The sequence below is a fragment of the Penicillium macrosclerotiorum genome, assembly GCF_028827735.1.
Source record: "Penicillium macrosclerotiorum strain IBT 26536 chromosome Unknown utg000002l_segment0_segment0, whole genome shotgun sequence".
Lineage (NCBI taxonomy): Eukaryota > Fungi > Ascomycota > Eurotiomycetes > Eurotiales > Aspergillaceae > Penicillium > Penicillium macrosclerotiorum.
Genome location: NW_026643082.1, coordinates 1,564,412 through 1,579,345, shown reverse-complemented (window position 1 = coordinate 1,579,345; position 14,934 = coordinate 1,564,412). Strand labels below are relative to the sequence as shown.

The 14,934-nt window shown below is 48.7% G+C and overlaps 7 protein-coding genes across 7 annotated transcripts; 4 read left to right on the top strand and 3 right to left on the bottom strand.

The window, feature by feature from the left end:
• Positions 1-370: 370 nt before the first annotated feature.
• N7462_001718 (DUF3433 domain-containing protein) lies at positions 371-2,952 on the top strand (the record flags this gene model as incomplete). The annotated part of the gene is made up of 2 exons (XM_057073444.1): positions 371-419; positions 512-2,952. The coding sequence occupies 2 exons, from the start codon at positions 371-373 to the stop codon at positions 2,950-2,952; spliced, it is 2,490 nt and encodes an 829-aa protein (XP_056937085.1).
• Positions 2,953-3,648: 696 nt separating this feature from the next.
• N7462_001717 (uncharacterized protein) lies at positions 3,649-4,365 on the bottom strand (the record flags this gene model as incomplete). The annotated part of the gene is made up of 1 exon (XM_057073443.1): positions 3,649-4,365. One exon carries the CDS (start codon positions 4,363-4,365, stop codon positions 3,649-3,651), a length of 717 nt encoding a protein of 238 aa, XP_056937084.1.
• Positions 4,366-5,847: 1,482 nt separating this feature from the next.
• N7462_001716 (uncharacterized protein) lies at positions 5,848-6,468 on the top strand (the record flags this gene model as incomplete). Its single annotated transcript, XM_057073442.1, has 1 exon — positions 5,848-6,468. The coding sequence occupies one exon, from the start codon at positions 5,848-5,850 to the stop codon at positions 6,466-6,468; it is 621 nt and encodes a 206-aa protein (XP_056937083.1).
• Positions 6,469-6,729: 261 nt separating this feature from the next.
• N7462_001715 (putative G-patch domain protein) lies at positions 6,730-8,818 on the bottom strand (the record flags this gene model as incomplete). The annotated part of the gene is made up of 6 exons (XM_057073441.1): positions 6,730-7,782; positions 7,837-8,186; positions 8,237-8,297; positions 8,360-8,562; positions 8,623-8,698; positions 8,780-8,818. 6 exons carry the CDS (start codon positions 8,816-8,818, stop codon positions 6,730-6,732), a joined length of 1,782 nt encoding a protein of 593 aa, XP_056937082.1.
• A 1,756-nt stretch (positions 8,819-10,574) lies between these two features.
• Positions 10,575-12,456, top strand: N7462_001714 (glycoside hydrolase family 13 protein; the record flags this gene model as incomplete). Its single annotated transcript, XM_057073440.1, has 3 exons — positions 10,575-11,046; positions 11,115-11,874; positions 11,931-12,456. The coding sequence occupies 3 exons, from the start codon at positions 10,575-10,577 to the stop codon at positions 12,454-12,456; spliced, it is 1,758 nt and encodes a 585-aa protein (XP_056937081.1).
• A 250-nt stretch (positions 12,457-12,706) lies between these two features.
• N7462_001713 (molybdopterin synthase catalytic subunit) lies at positions 12,707-13,234 on the top strand (the record flags this gene model as incomplete). The annotated part of the gene is made up of 1 exon (XM_057073439.1): positions 12,707-13,234. One exon carries the CDS (start codon positions 12,707-12,709, stop codon positions 13,232-13,234), a length of 528 nt encoding a protein of 175 aa, XP_056937080.1.
• Positions 13,235-13,588: 354 nt separating this feature from the next.
• On the bottom strand, positions 13,589-14,645 carry N7462_001712 (SCO family protein; the record flags this gene model as incomplete). Its single annotated transcript, XM_057073438.1, has 3 exons — positions 13,589-13,710; positions 13,765-14,089; positions 14,169-14,645. The coding sequence occupies 3 exons, from the start codon at positions 14,643-14,645 to the stop codon at positions 13,589-13,591; spliced, it is 924 nt and encodes a 307-aa protein (XP_056937079.1).
• Between the last annotated feature and the right edge of the window lie 289 nt (positions 14,646-14,934).

The following is a 14,934-nucleotide window of genomic DNA, read 5'->3' as shown; positions in this document are numbered from 1 at the left end:
ATTCCGTGCACAGTACTCGGTCCGGAGTACACGCTTCACTCTGGCCAACGTCAGGCTGATCAGCCTCGGCGACTAACGCTATTTCTTTTTTGTGATTTATCGCCCTAAATGCAAATACTCGTGTCTGACTCGACAACCTCCCATGTCTTAATCATCCCCCATTGGCCCTGCTGTCGTGGCGTGGGAGGCTGGGGGAGGCTGGGAGTCCGTCCACCAACACGACGCTATCCAACTAAAAGCCGACCGGGCTGCAATTGACGTCTCGCTCAAATTCTAATTGACTCTAAGAGCTCCAGTTTTTTGTGGAATGCTTCGTGGGTAAATTTTCTCGCCTCTGGAAGCTTCCTTACCCCCCATTCCTTTGGCCGTCATGTCGGATTCTCCATTCCCTCGAAACTTCAGTCTACGAAACGTTAGTTGTAAGTGAAGAAACATTGAACAATACCAAGCCATACTAAGAGCACAGGAGAAACTGTCTTGCAATGAAGCCTTTTTACTGACTGGTCAGCAGCAAGCAAACCTCAAGTTGAGCGAACCGAGTCACGGCAATCCGTTGCCGCCTCGGACGACTACTATTCCTTCTCAGACCGAGCGGCCTCTTCGAGTCCAGAAAGTCGAGTCACAGCAATGAGATTTGCCACGCCTGATTCACATCCATCTTCTCAAGCATCCTCTCCCACAGTGCCCAGCGCACAAGAACCGCAGCACCGCCAGATGGCTGAATTCAGTCATCTCCAGCAACAAATGCAGCAACATACCGCCGAGGATATTGGATCTCCCCGACCAGCCACCGCCAGTACAGTTCGCTTCGGAGAAGATAAAATCGCCCGTATTAGTCCCAAATCTGACGAGACGGTTCGGCGAATCACGACCGACTATGCCGGCCCAGCACCTACTCCGGGTCTAGATGATTCGCCCTACGTTCGCTTCGCCATAGATCAACTGACTCGTGATGAAGAAGTGAACGGGCCTCGACGACAGGACTCTATTTCGACCAAAGATGACTTTCCTGTTGATCGCCTCGTGTGGGATCAAGGTCTGGGCTATTTTACTCGCGCACGAACCCCAATCCGGCACACCGAGACACCCCCGAGACCAGACTTGAAATCGCCATCCCCACAAGCACTGCCCCAAAGACCTGATTCGATTGACCCAGAGTCATTTGTTGCGGTTGATCCTCCAGAACAGAGTCTTTTATACCCCCCCCTAGACTATTTACCTTTTGTTTTGAGGCCGCTGGCTTTATTTGGACTTATCTTCTGCTGCCTGCTCATGATTGCGGGTGTCGTGTTTTGCAATATCTGGTCACGCCGTCACGAAGGTCTCTGGAACTACGACGGCCAGGGTGGTTCACGCTACTTTGTCATGCAATTCCTGCCTCAAATACTGGCTGCCCCTATTATCATCTGGACCTTTGTGGTTCAGGCCGCGGTATATCGCATCTCGCCTTTTGCTATGATGGCCGCTCAGCGGAAACGTGGATCTGTCTTGCAAGGCTTGCCGATTCTCCCACGAAATTTCGTGTTCCCTGACCTCTCGCATTTTCGGTATGGAGAGGCTCTTTTTGGCTTCTCACTCTTCACGATCTGGCTGTCAAACTTCTTCGCGATTCCCCTCCTCAGCTGCCTTTTCCAGGCCAAGTACTATGATGGAGTGTGGAGGTGGGCTTCTGTTCAGGCAGTTGGATGGACTGTCGTTGCATCATATGGGCTCATGACCATCGGACTGTTGCTTCTGGTAGTACGTTTTGCTCGTGGTTGGACAGGTCTCATGTGGGACCCGGTCTGCTTAGCAGATTTGATCTCCATTATTCAGAGATCCAATATTCTACATGACTACGAACACTCTGAGACGGTTCCATCTGTCAAGGAGTCACTGGACTCTCGCATTCTTCGACTTGGCTACTGGAAATTATCCATGAAGCCCGAGGTTTTCTACGGAATTGGTGAAGTAGATGCCCCGATTCGCACACCATCGCTCCACCAGACAGAAAAAAGTCGTGACAAGCAACCGCATGGCCTTGCAAAAGTTTGCTTTGATCTTGAGCATCATGGTGCTTTTGCCAACGACCCGTTTGATCATCATCTTTATTCACCTTTCATTCGGTATCGCTGGACACCCTGGTTCTTGCGCAAGCCTTCCGTTTTTGTCTGGACGGTTGTTGTCTTCGCTCTTTTCATTGCTTTCGTGGTTGTGAGCTTTGTCCACAATGCCATCAAAAACGGCTTCCCCCCGAGATTACCTACCCTTCCATCGATCAGTGCATTTTCCTCTTCCAACTTCCTCTACAGCTTCATCCCTGCATTGATCGGCAATGTCCTCTTCCTCGTATGGCAGCCGATAGACATTTATTTCCGGGCTCTTCAGCCCTTTGTTGAGCTCGCCTGCCCTAATGGCTCGACTGCGGAGAAAAGTATCCTACTCTCCTATCCTTCCTCCTTGCCTATCCAAATCACCCTCCAAGCTCTTATCAACGGCCACTACAAAGTGGCCTGGATCTCTTTCATGAGTATTGTCTCTATTGCAATCCCAATCCTCGCCGGTGGTATTTTCATTGCTCTCTGGTACCCGAACCATGAGGATGTGCGAATGTCAACTCTTCTGCCTGCTTTCTACGCATTGATTGCCTTCTGCGGTCTTTACGCTATCTCCTTCCTCGCGACCTGGCCCGGTCGCTGCCGCTATCTTCCTCACGATATTACGACCCTGGCCGATTTGATGAGCTATTTCTACCAGTCCCCGCTGTTGGCGGATAAGCTTCTTCGCGAGCCGCGTAGCAAGACTGACCTGGTAACCCGACTGATTGTGGCCCCTCCATCTGAGCGTCTGCTGCCTATGTACGGGTTTGGCATTTATGTCGGCCGTGATGGCAAGGAACATCTCGGCATTGACCGTTTCCATCGCCCCGGTCGGACCGATATGCTGATTACGACGGGCACGATGAAAGGATGATGTTTGCATGTGCCTTTTAGACTCCATCCCATGATGCTATGACCTGCTTCATTTCTCTGAGCGTTTTGTTTAGAACCAGTGACTCACGTTGCTTCTGCTAGTTCTTGCCTTTTGTTTTGCTTTGATCCAGTGATGATGTACAGGTGGAAATGAGAGACACGATTTGTCCGTGAGATGTTATGTTTGCTTTTTTTTCCATATCGCATTTCTGGCGTGGTTGCATGTGTGTACTTTTATTCTTTGATGTTTCGGGTTTCTAGCAACGGACATAAAGCGAGCATAATGTCACAAAACTATGATTTATACTTTGTTACCGAGCACTGTGTAAAATCACCCGATCTTCCAAGTGGTAGCCTTTGGGTGCTGCCAATGCGAGTGTAAGGTTAACACATCGCTGTTAACTCAGATTATCGACAGTTCATTCATCTAACTGGAGTCCAGTATGTTCCAGAATCATGAAATAGAGGGCAAGCGAAAGTCAATGATTACTGTATGGCATAAAAAAGAAATTTGAATGCAAAGGGAGGTTCGGCAACGGTTCTTGACGATAACCGCTCGGGTTCATGAATTAAATCATCTATGATTTTGAATTTCAAAAAAATCTCGATACCGAAAGCTCTTATAACATTAAAAGTTGTGTATCACAGGGAAGCTACTATGTTCGTCTTGGTTCCAGCTCTTGTGTTGATAAGTATATCACCTTTGGAAATATATGACCAAAATTCTTTCCATCTGCTGGGTCACCCAGGCTAGCTGATCAGGAGGTAATCCTATTTCAGCACTCTGGAGATTCCTCAGAAATGGAAACATGTGCCATGGACCCATTAAAGGAGCAGATTGCTGATGAGTCAGAGTTACCGGTCGTGTCTCCGCGAAGGGATACTCGACAAGCCCGAACTTCATACGAATAGATTCAATCTGACTCCCAAGAAAAAATGGAGCTGATGCGCAGATATCGTCCGCAATTTTGCGAATGGTAGACTCGACTGCAGCAATCCTACGACCGTCCGGATCCTGGGAAGACAAGATACGCAGACAGCTAAGCACTATGCTCTGTAATAGAATGCGACAGTCACGGAAAGTATTCCAGGTAGCCGCAATCCACAAATCTGTATAGCAATCACAGCGATTTCTCCAAAGCCCGGCATTTCGCACAGATTGTGGAATTACGGTAGCTGCTATCGGCACCCAGTGTTGGGGAACCGCGTACGTCCACGAAACAAGTTTGATGTCAATCGCATTTGCTTTAGCGAGGATGACTGTTGCCTCGGTCTCATCAGCTGGCCGGGTCATCATTCTCTCCCAAGAATGGCGCAAGTTGACAAGTTCTGAGGATACCGCTGAAAGTAAAATTCGTGGTGAAGGACGAGCAGTTGGCTGTGACAAGGGCCAGACTTTTGGTGTTGGAACCATCGGGTTAATCAAACCTCGCGTTGTCTTGATCTATGCAGGTGTGGATTAGTTGAAGACTTCATTAAATCAGCAAAAACATTACCTACAATTTGGGCTTCAACGGCACTGTATATAGTGATAGAAGATGGAGCTTGTAAGACCTTTGATCGCTTGCTATTAATTAGGGCAATGGCCCCTCGTAGGTGAGCTTTTAGAGGCAATTCCCAATCTTTTATTGCGATAAATTCCTTTTGCTTCTGTCAACTGGTATCGCTAATTGGGTAAGAGAGGGAAGTCCTTCTTACCTCATACGTTGATAGAAGAAGAATAGATACGAGAATATTGTCAAACTCGGAATTATCATCCTTCTTCAGTGAGTCTCGGATTTTAGGCAATGCTCTGATGAAGTATCGCTCCGAGGCTCTGAGTAATGATGAACGGCCTGTCCATGCTGCTACACTGAAGAAAGCAACCGCCAGGGTGCTAATGTGAAGGTGAGATCCAGCCACAACATTTGAGAACATTCCAGGCAGGATCTCCATGAAGCCATTGCGTATGTGGGGATCTTTGGGAAGATATAGATAAGAATTGAAGAACAAAGGAATCACTGTGTCTTCAGCGTGCAAGTAAAGATCAGAAGGGCCTAAAGGAGGAGGCCAGGGGTCTGTTCTCCGATCAGAACTAACATGTGAAAGAGCCTGTGATACCGGCTCAGGCGTTGATTGATCTGATTCGATGCTGGATTTGGACTGGTCGCTAGATAAAGGGGGTGACCTTGTACTCCTTGTGAATGAAGCCGTCTGGTCTCGTAGCATAACATCAAAAGGATGGGGATATCCTGGGCAAGTCCGCTTGGTTCTTATACATGCCCTGCAATGTGGGCGAGTTTCATCGCACTTTAAATGGTCAGTCTTGTAGGGTTAAAGTGGGCGCGAGGGAGATGGGAAGCACCTTTATATGTCTTTGCCGACAATTCCGACATCCTGTACTCGGTTTCCCACTATACACCATAATGGGCACGGATGAATGGCTTGTGCTGACTGCCAGTAGAAGAAGCGAACATTCGGATTGGCTACTGTCCGATATCCGATGCGCGAGGATATAATTAGGTCTGCTCCATGTCCACCAGGAATCAACTTATCCCTGAAGAGAACATTCCAACACAGTTTATCGGACGTATCACACTGAAATGAACTCACGTTGAATCCGCGCAGTGACTTGGTTGCAGCTGGGAGTGTCGCAAACCCGGTATGTTATAGATCACGTGATAAGATCAGCGCTACTCCGCCTCCGCAAATTCACGCGCATCATCGCCAGACACAATCCCGACGCCATCCCGACGCCATCCCGACTCTCTTTTCTCTTGTTGAAGTGGGCAGCTCTGGAAATCTCATATGATTGATTTGCTTGGCTTCTTTACACTATTTTTGGCTTGTCAATCACAATAATTCATACGAGCCTCTGACGAATTTTCTTGACGAATCTACATAGCCATCTCCAACAATGCTATCATTCTTCGGCTGGGGCTCTTCTTCCAAGTCGGACTCGAATACGCTCAATTCCAAAGACCTAAAACCGTCCAGTATCGAGCAAGATGGCTTGTCATCCTCAATACCTTCCTCTTCCGCCCCGCCACCTCAACAGACAGTGCAACCAACCCAACTATCTGCTACTAAAGCTAACACCAATCTGAAGCTCATGCTTGGTGGAATGGTCTTCGTCACACTCTCTGTATACATAACACGTCGCGCGAGCATCAGAAAACGTATCGCCTGCATACCACCATTCTACTCAAGCTCGATATACTTCCAACCAAAGGCCAATGGGGCAATGGAGGCCTTTGAAGCGTTGAACCTTGCAACAATCAACGTGTTTTCATTTGCTATTATGGCTACCGGGGGAGTGATGTACGCTTTGGATGTCAATGGAATTGAGGATATGCGGAGACTGATGCGGGGCGGATTGGAAAACGCTGCCGCCGGCAAATCGGATGAGGAGCTGGAGCAGGACATAACAGAATGGGTAGCCAGTGTCCTTGGCGACCGATTCGAGAAGCAGCTCGAGAAGGAACGCGCAAAGAAGCGAGAATCGGCTGAACAAAATCAAGAGAAAACGGACAATTGAATTGAAGCGAATCTCCAATGTTACAATACACTCTGCTCATGCCTATTTTCGTTTACATTATCATCCTGTACACTACGCATTTTTCTCCCAATAGTTGACCATATTTATTCTGAATTTTGTGGGCTCTCAGGCGCACGTTTCCAGACCGTAGTATGATGTAGAAGATGGAAAGCTGATACTCAGAATTCAATCGAAAGATCAAGGGATTTGGGATATCATTATTGTACAATTCTCTTTTAGAAACCAGGTCCCGGCTGTGCATCACCGGTTCATCTGATCATAGCGCTGGCGAGCTGTCTCCCTGGTCTTCTCCAGGAACTCATCGTATCGGCTACGTGTATTCCGTCCGGCTTCTTCAACAGCATCGCCGAGCTTGCTGCCATGGGCTCCCAACCCAACACCCTGTGCATAAACCTCCGTAGCAATGGGGGCTGTTACACCAGTGCCTTGAGCGCCTAAGCCAGAGCCCTCTGACCAGCCCATCTTGCTTAGAAGAGAGGCACCCTTCGATGTGGTTTGCACCGGGGGGTCGTGTTGCTCCTCATTTCGCACGGGTTGCTTCTTGGAGGCGCCGGTCTTAGTACGGCCGAATGCCTTGCGACGTTCTCTGGCACGATCGCGATACTCTGCGGGTGGTGGGACAATTCCATGCTTGATTAGCTTTGCCATTCCTCTGTTTCTTGCTTCTTCGTTCTGAATATTCTCTCTGTGAAGTTGGCTGAGTCGTTCGTGGCGATTGACATTGGCGGCGTTTTTGAATTGTCGCATGCAGAGATAACAACAGTTTCTGTTGAGGTCCGCATACGATTGAGTGGGCGGGGCGTCTGGGTCGACAGGTAGATCTCCTCTTTCCGTTCCAGCATCTGCTGGTTTCCCATCACCATCTTTCGGAATTCCATGAAGCTCGGCATGTCGATTACTCCAGAACTGGAGGTAAGAGGGCATAGCAAGCTTCTTCGCATTTGCACTCGTGGTAGCATCAGCCTTCCTTTTCTTTGCTTTCTCGGTGTCTTTTGGAGCCTTTGATTGAGCGTCCTGTTGAGTTCCCGAGGCTTTGGAGCTTTTGAGATGATCCTGGCTTATGTCGTCTTCGCCGGAAGAAAGCATGAGCTCAGCTACGTAGCCTTCATCATCCCAGTACATGAGCTTCAAAGAAGGGTTTCCCAGTGGGCTGAAGGTGAACCGGGCTCTACTGGGCGTAGGATCCATAACAGGCACGAAAACTCCAGCGTGGATATAACTGACCATAACCGGACGGGACGAGATTGTGAATTTTTCAAACGAGTTCAACCGTGTCATGGCAGCTTGAGCATCCTAGGATGAAGATTCTTGTTAGAAAAGGTCGAAGTTGAGATCATCGGGACATACCATCACATTCGCAAATTCAGCAAATCCAAAGCGCCAGCTTTCATTTGTTTTGCGGTCCCGAACAAGCAAGACGCGTCGGATCGAGCCCTCTCGTGCCCCCAAGTTAGCATCTCCAGTAGTCGATGCCACCTTTGCCCCTTTCTTTAAATTGCTTGAAGTATTTTCGTTCGACGCTGGGTGCGGTCTATACAGTTTAGCAACTCCTTTGGCGAAAAGTTCCTCTGAAACAGAGGGCTCCAGGCCGCGGAAGAGAAGAAATTGCGACGGCTGGGTTTCGGCGGCTGCATCGTTGTCACCGCTGTTGATAACCTTTGGAGCCGGAACCCCAGGTGGACCAGCGGACGCCATCTCTGGGTCGCGTTAGTAAATGAACAAATCAGTAGACTAGAAGAAGACAAACCGGGTCGAGGGGCGTTGCAACGAAAACATTTTGACCGAGTCGCAAAATTTACAACCGCGCACTGCAAGACCAGAAGTTAGTCCAGAATGAAGCCCAGGAATGGTCGAATGACGAGTAGCCTACCATTCGACACGTCCAATCACCTTCGGCCTTCGCCCGACCTCGGTCATCCCTCTCGCGGCTGTAAGCTATGCGGACCTTCGTGCTTCTGTCATTTTCTCCAGCGCTAGGTCCATAAAGATAAATGAATGGGTGATTGCGTTCCAGAAAGGCCCGTGAGTCGTGAACGGAGTGAAATCGAAGGAATCCAAGTTGCCGAGAAAGTTCTGTAAAAGCGATTTCAATCAGCTCAGCACACCATTTTGGCCATAATATTGGTTGCTTACTTGTTTGACGGTCTCGAATTACTCGAATTTCCTCCAGTCCACTAATGTGGTATGCGTTCTGAAGTTCGGCCCCGATCTGATTGTATCCGGACAGATGTCAGCAAATGGATTCACTATAGATTCAATAATCAAACAATACGCCCCGAAGTCGACTTACATCATCTTCCGTCATATCTACAGGAAATCCCTCCATCATGATCTCCCGACTCTCCTGCCCATATCCAGACCGACCTCTTCGAGGACTGCGACTATAACTCCGATGTTGGTTATACTCTGGGGAGCGATACCCTTCATGGTCACGGTCTCTGTATGCCTGTCTACCTCGTCGTGATGGAGGCGACCGCGATGATTGTTGGCGATAGTCATCTCGTTCTAGGCTTCTGTGGCCTAATCTGGCGTCTGAGTCCCTGGAATACTCATGTTTGCGCTCAGCTGGCCGACGGGGAGGTGACCGAGAACGGCCTTTGGTCCTCAAACACAATGATAACAGATTAGCTTTATATCACACTTTATCTGGGAGACTTCTTCTATGTGAGAAGATATCCATGGCTCAAATGCCCGGTCCATGCGGGGAGGAGCGCATACCGCCAGGCGATCGTGAACGGGATCTGTCGTCGTACATACGGCCATCCCGATCGTCAGTGGGTATTAAGGCCCGAAGGTGCGGGTGAGAATATTGCCTATTATTGTCTGCGTAAGGATGTCCCATAATGAATATGCATGGGGGAGTTGGAGCAATAAAGGAAGACCGGCAGCGACAAGAAAGCTCCAACTGATACGTGATAGCATGTGGCAGAATCACTGACCGCCTATATCACACTCAGTTATAGGTCGCAACCCACATGGTTGTATGAGTTGGGCTGACAACCGCAGTTGCAAAATCTCGATTGGAACAAGAATGAGTTAGCGTCTGTTCAGTTATAATGATTTTGGTCTAGAAAATATGATATCTTTATGTCAATAAAGCTAGACTCCTACATTATAACAAGGTAGTTTCTGTGCACTGTCAGGGCTGTACCTGAGATGCAAATTGGCCTTTGATTATATCATCAAAGATATAGCCCTCAGCTTTCTGTCGCATCTGCAGACTAAAATATCATCTATCAGCCTATACAAGAACAAGCCTCCAGTGATTGGAAAAGGTGGCACAATAGAAATTGACACCGCTGGAGGTACACAGGCAGAGGTATGCTACAAGGATGGAATGTGTGCAAGTATGAAGTTTAGTCTCTTCACATCTCGATGTGATTTCTCTGATAAAAATGAGCTTTTGACTTTTTATGGATTACTCATGTTGAATCAACAAGTGTCTTGAAACATTTTCTCATGCAGCCTTTTTCATCCTCTTCCATCCAAATTGTTTGGAACATACTAAATCTTGTTTAACAAGTATTCACCTTTTATGGAATCAGCCCGTCATCATGAAGGACGAAAGTGAGGGAGGAAAAGAAGACCTAGTTAGAGTATAGAGAAGAAATTATCTTTAAAGTCTACATATTCTTCTATTATTAACACTTATGGGCAATGGTCGCCGTGTCGGGACATTGATCCGCTTGAGCCTCGGGTTGCATCATAGGACTATTACCGCCGCACACCTGGTGGGGATGATCCACTAAATCTGAGGTCGCAAAAGCGTATGGAATTAATCCAAGTGGCGTATGTTGTAACCAAACCGGTGCGCGACCTTGTGGGAACAACCAGACCCAGAATGATCAGCACAGGTTGCATCCCCTGCTGAGAGTTGATTCTCCACCATGCCCCGCGATGGGATTCGATGCATGGATGTGATATGAGCGATTGGCTCCTGCGCTCTAGTCTTTGGAATCACAGACCCCACTGACACAGCGCAGGACCCCCCTCGGTTGCTATTTAAATCATTGAAAGAGCCAGCGGGATTTGGAGACCAACAGAATCTCTCATACTTTTGCTAGTCATCTCACAGGTAATCTACAATGTCATCGGCCACAAAGCCCATCCACCGGGCATGGTGGAAAGAGTGCTCAGTATATCAAATCTGGCCGGCCTCCTTTAAAGACTCAAACAACGATGGCATTGGAGATATTCCAGGCATTATTTCTGCGCTGGACTACATTAAGAATCTTGGTGTGGACATTGTCTGGCTTTGCCCTTCGTACAAGTCCCCGCAGGTTGACATGGGATATGATATTGCCGACTATTACAGCATCGCTGATGAGTATGGTACGGTCGCAGATGTTGAAAAGTTGATTGAAGGATGTCACCAGCGTGGCATGAAGCTTCTGATGGACCTGGTGGTCAATCACACCAGTGATCAACATGAGTGGTTCAAGCAATCACGGAGCTCCAAGGACAATGAGTACCGCAACTGGTATATCTGGAAGCCTCCACGCTATGATGCGCAGGGAAATCGGCAGCCTCCAAACAATTGGGTTTCCCATTTTCAGGGTATGCGAATTTCTCCCAAAATCCGACTGACTGAGGACAGTGACAATTGACTTGTATCTTCGATGAAGGAAGCGCCTGGAAATACGATGAGCTTACAGACGAGTATTATCTCCATCTATACGCTACCGAGCAGCCAGATCTCAACTGGGAGCATCTGCCAGTCCGCAAGGCAGTTCATGATATCATGCGATTCTGGCTCAATAAAGGCTGCGATGGATTCCGCATGGATGTGATCAATTTCATCAGCAAAGATCAGGGCTTCCCGGATGCGCCAGTTGTGAATTCACACGTCGAATGGCAATGGGCAGACAAACATTATGCGAATGGCCCCCGTCTTCACGAATATTTGCAAGATCTTGGCAAGATCCTCAAAGAATATGATGCATTCAGCGTTGGAGAGATGCCTTTTGTCAAGGATGAAAAGGAGGTCCTACGCGCGGTGCAGTTCGACCGCCATGAGATCAACATGATTTTCAACTTCGAGCACGTTGATATTGACCACGGCAAATATGACAAATTCGAGCCTGGCAGCTGGAAACTAACTGATCTTAAGGCCTTCTTTCAGCGGTGGCAGACGTTTATGTATGAGAATGATGGCTGGAATGCTCTCTATTGGGAGAATCATGACCAGCCGCGATCAATTGATAGGTTTACAAACGCTCGTGAAGAAGATTGTCTCGTCGCATCTAAGATGCTAGCCACTGCTCTTGCACTTCAGTCCGGTACCCCTTTCATATACCAGGGGCAAGAGCTAGGCATGCGCAACGTTCCTCCGTCGTGGGGTATTCAAGAATACAAAGACATCGACTGTCTCAACCATTGGAATAGGTACGTTCCAGATTACTAGCACACCCAAGTAAACGACATCTGACAGCATCCCGTAGATTGATCAAGCAGAAGCACTTTGACACAAAAGCACAGGAAATTGCCCTTCAGGAATACCAGAAAAAGTCTCGCGACAATGCACGAACCCCTGTTCAATGGTCAGATGCCCCGAATGCGGGCTTCACAGGCCCAGACGTCAAGCCTTGGATGTCTGTCAACACCGACTATGTGCGAATCAACGCCGCAGCAGAGGTCAAGGACCCTAATTCAACCTACCACTTTTGGGCATCCGTGCTAGGCTTGCGCAAGAAATACCTGGATGTCTTTGTTTATGGCGACTGGAATATTGTTGACGGTTCCAGTCAGGAAGTATTTGGCTATATTCGTCAGTATGAGAACCAGAGAGCTTTGGTCCTCTGCAACTGGACCGCGAGCAGCATAGAGTGGGATGCTTCTATCAATGGAATCTCTGAAGTGAAGGAAGTGCTATTGAACAACTATGAGGGCACTTCCAAGGTCGCGCAGCGTCTGTCCGGAGGAAGCTGGCCTCTTCGGCCCTATGAGGCAGTTGTTTTGCTTCTTTGAACGCAGCACACTGAATAGGTCGTTGGATCCAATGGATATCGAGGATATTGTACATACAATATTAGTTAGAACAAGGGTTGGGATAACAGATAACAAAATGTGAGGCCAACAGTGCAATTTTGCCCCTTCGGTGACCTCCGCCACTATCGGCGCGCACTTATCCACCGTTCCCCGCAGTCGATAACAGCCCTTTGGAGACTGTTGTGAATACATTCTTCAACTCCTCACACACCCCACTCATGTATACACGATGACGGCTGATGATGACTCTGTTCCAGCGCATCTGGACCCAGCTACCTATCCGCGCACTCGCCAGGATGCGCAACAAAACATCCACCTAACATTGACCTATGCTGCACTCGATCCAAACACCTACCTCGCGCAAACCTCCTCACCCACCGCCGGAGCCAACATTCTATTCCTTGGTACAACACGAGATACCTTTGAAGGCCGGTCTGTCTCACAGCTGAGCTATACTGCATATCCACCCCTCGTGTTCAAGACCCTTACGGCGATCGCTGAAGCCGCCATCCAGACCCACCAACTCAAGGGTGTGAGCATTGCGCATCGGTTGGGGGTTGTTCCTATCGGTGAAGCCTCTATTGCCATTGCAGTAAGCTCGGGGCATCGTGCTGCGGCCTGGCGGGCGGGCGAGGAGATTTTGGAGGCCTGTAAGGAAAAAGCGGAGATCTGGAAGAGGGAGGAGTTCGTCGACGGTGGGATGGAGTGGAGGGCCAACGCCGATCGCGATGCGGAAGGAAATTTGGTTCGACAATAAGGGCTTTGGATGAAGCGAGAAATGGGAGTTGCGTTGCAGGCGCAACTGGAGGCACATTGGAATATCCATTTATGGCGTTGAAAGGTTCGTGATGGGTTGACTTTGCATGCTACTATACTGATGCTCACTAGCAGCGCCCTTGGATGATAGCACAAAGCGATTGGGCCTCAATACCGGCGCAGTGATGTCTATATATTTGTTCGCTATATAGAGCATCATTTGAGATACACAAATACGACGGGGGTAGTCGCTGCCAAAGCAGCATTGGAGCAATTTATGGAATTCAATGAGTAGGGTATTTAGATTCAGGGAATGTTGTTATAGTACAATTTTCATACATACACCGCGAAGCGATTACTCGACCTTGATCGGCTTGCCTTCTCTCTTCCAGTCGTTGATGTGTTCGAGAATCACCTTTGACGCAGATTCCGGCGTATCCTGTCGGCCGATACATTCCACAAAATCATTGTCGGGATCTGGTATTAAATGTCAGCCTCCTATGACCTAACTCAAAGACCGTCGGGACTTACCCATTAGATAGAAATAAATGCTGTGGTCCACCAAGTAGTCCTCGCCCGGCTTCACGTTCTTGGGAGTGCTGAAATAAACACGATACTGCCGGCAGACGTTCTTGACCTGTTCATAGGTGCCCGTCAAGCCGACGATGTCCGGGTGAAACTCCTTCAGGTATGCTCCAAGAACCTCGGGGGTGTCACGGACGGGATCACACGTAATGAAAACAGGCAGGAAGACCTTGTCGTCCTTAGTGGCCTCCTTGACCTTGTCGATAATCTCAGCCATCTTGTCCAGCTCGTCCGGACAGATGTCGGGGCAGTGGGTGAATCCGAAATAGACCTATAATAAGGCAAATTGAAGATCCTGTTAGCTTGAATAACATTCGGCAAATATGCCATGACCCTTCGAGGTAACTCACGAAGCTGTATTTGCCCTTGAGATCCTCCGCAGTGAATTCCTTTCCGTTCAGGTCCATCAAAGTGAAAGGACCGCCAACTTTGGGCTTTCCGACACCCTTGCTCATCTCCGCAATACGCTTTCGCTCCAGACGGGCCTTTTCAACGCGGAAATAGATCACCATGCCCGCACCCGTGAGCACGAAGAGCAGCGCGGCCTTCCACGAGAAAGGACCGGTCGAGTTGCGCTGGCGCAACTGGCCCATTGTCTTGTTCTTGGCACGGGAGGTTGTCGTGGAGAAGCAATTTCGCGCAGAAAAGGCGTTCTGCATAACCTGGTGGCACTGCGGTCGCTGCGCTTGCGTGTAGGTTCGGCATTGCGGTCGGCTACTGCTTCGAAGGATAGGGAGGATGCGGTGCGATGGGGCGGATTCAATGGCAGCCAAGTTACGGGTGGCTCGGCTCAAAATACCAGAGGCCATTCTCAGCGACGAAGTCATCTTGTTTTGTCAGTTAGGTGTTTGGCTAACAGAGGTGTCCAAGGTCGGCGGTGGATGACAAGCTCGAGAATCTCAAGATTGACACCCGATTGGGACTAGCCTTTTGCCTCAGGTGTCAATTGGCTCATATTTATATCCAACTTAGAAACAGCCACTCTCTACACATTCACGCATTGGAAGGGCCGAGGGATTGAGGCACCTTTTACAACCGCCTTCAAATTTAGTAAAGTCTTGTTAAAAATATCAATTAATTTAGAATCCGGATGTATGTGCTCTCCATGGGGCGCAC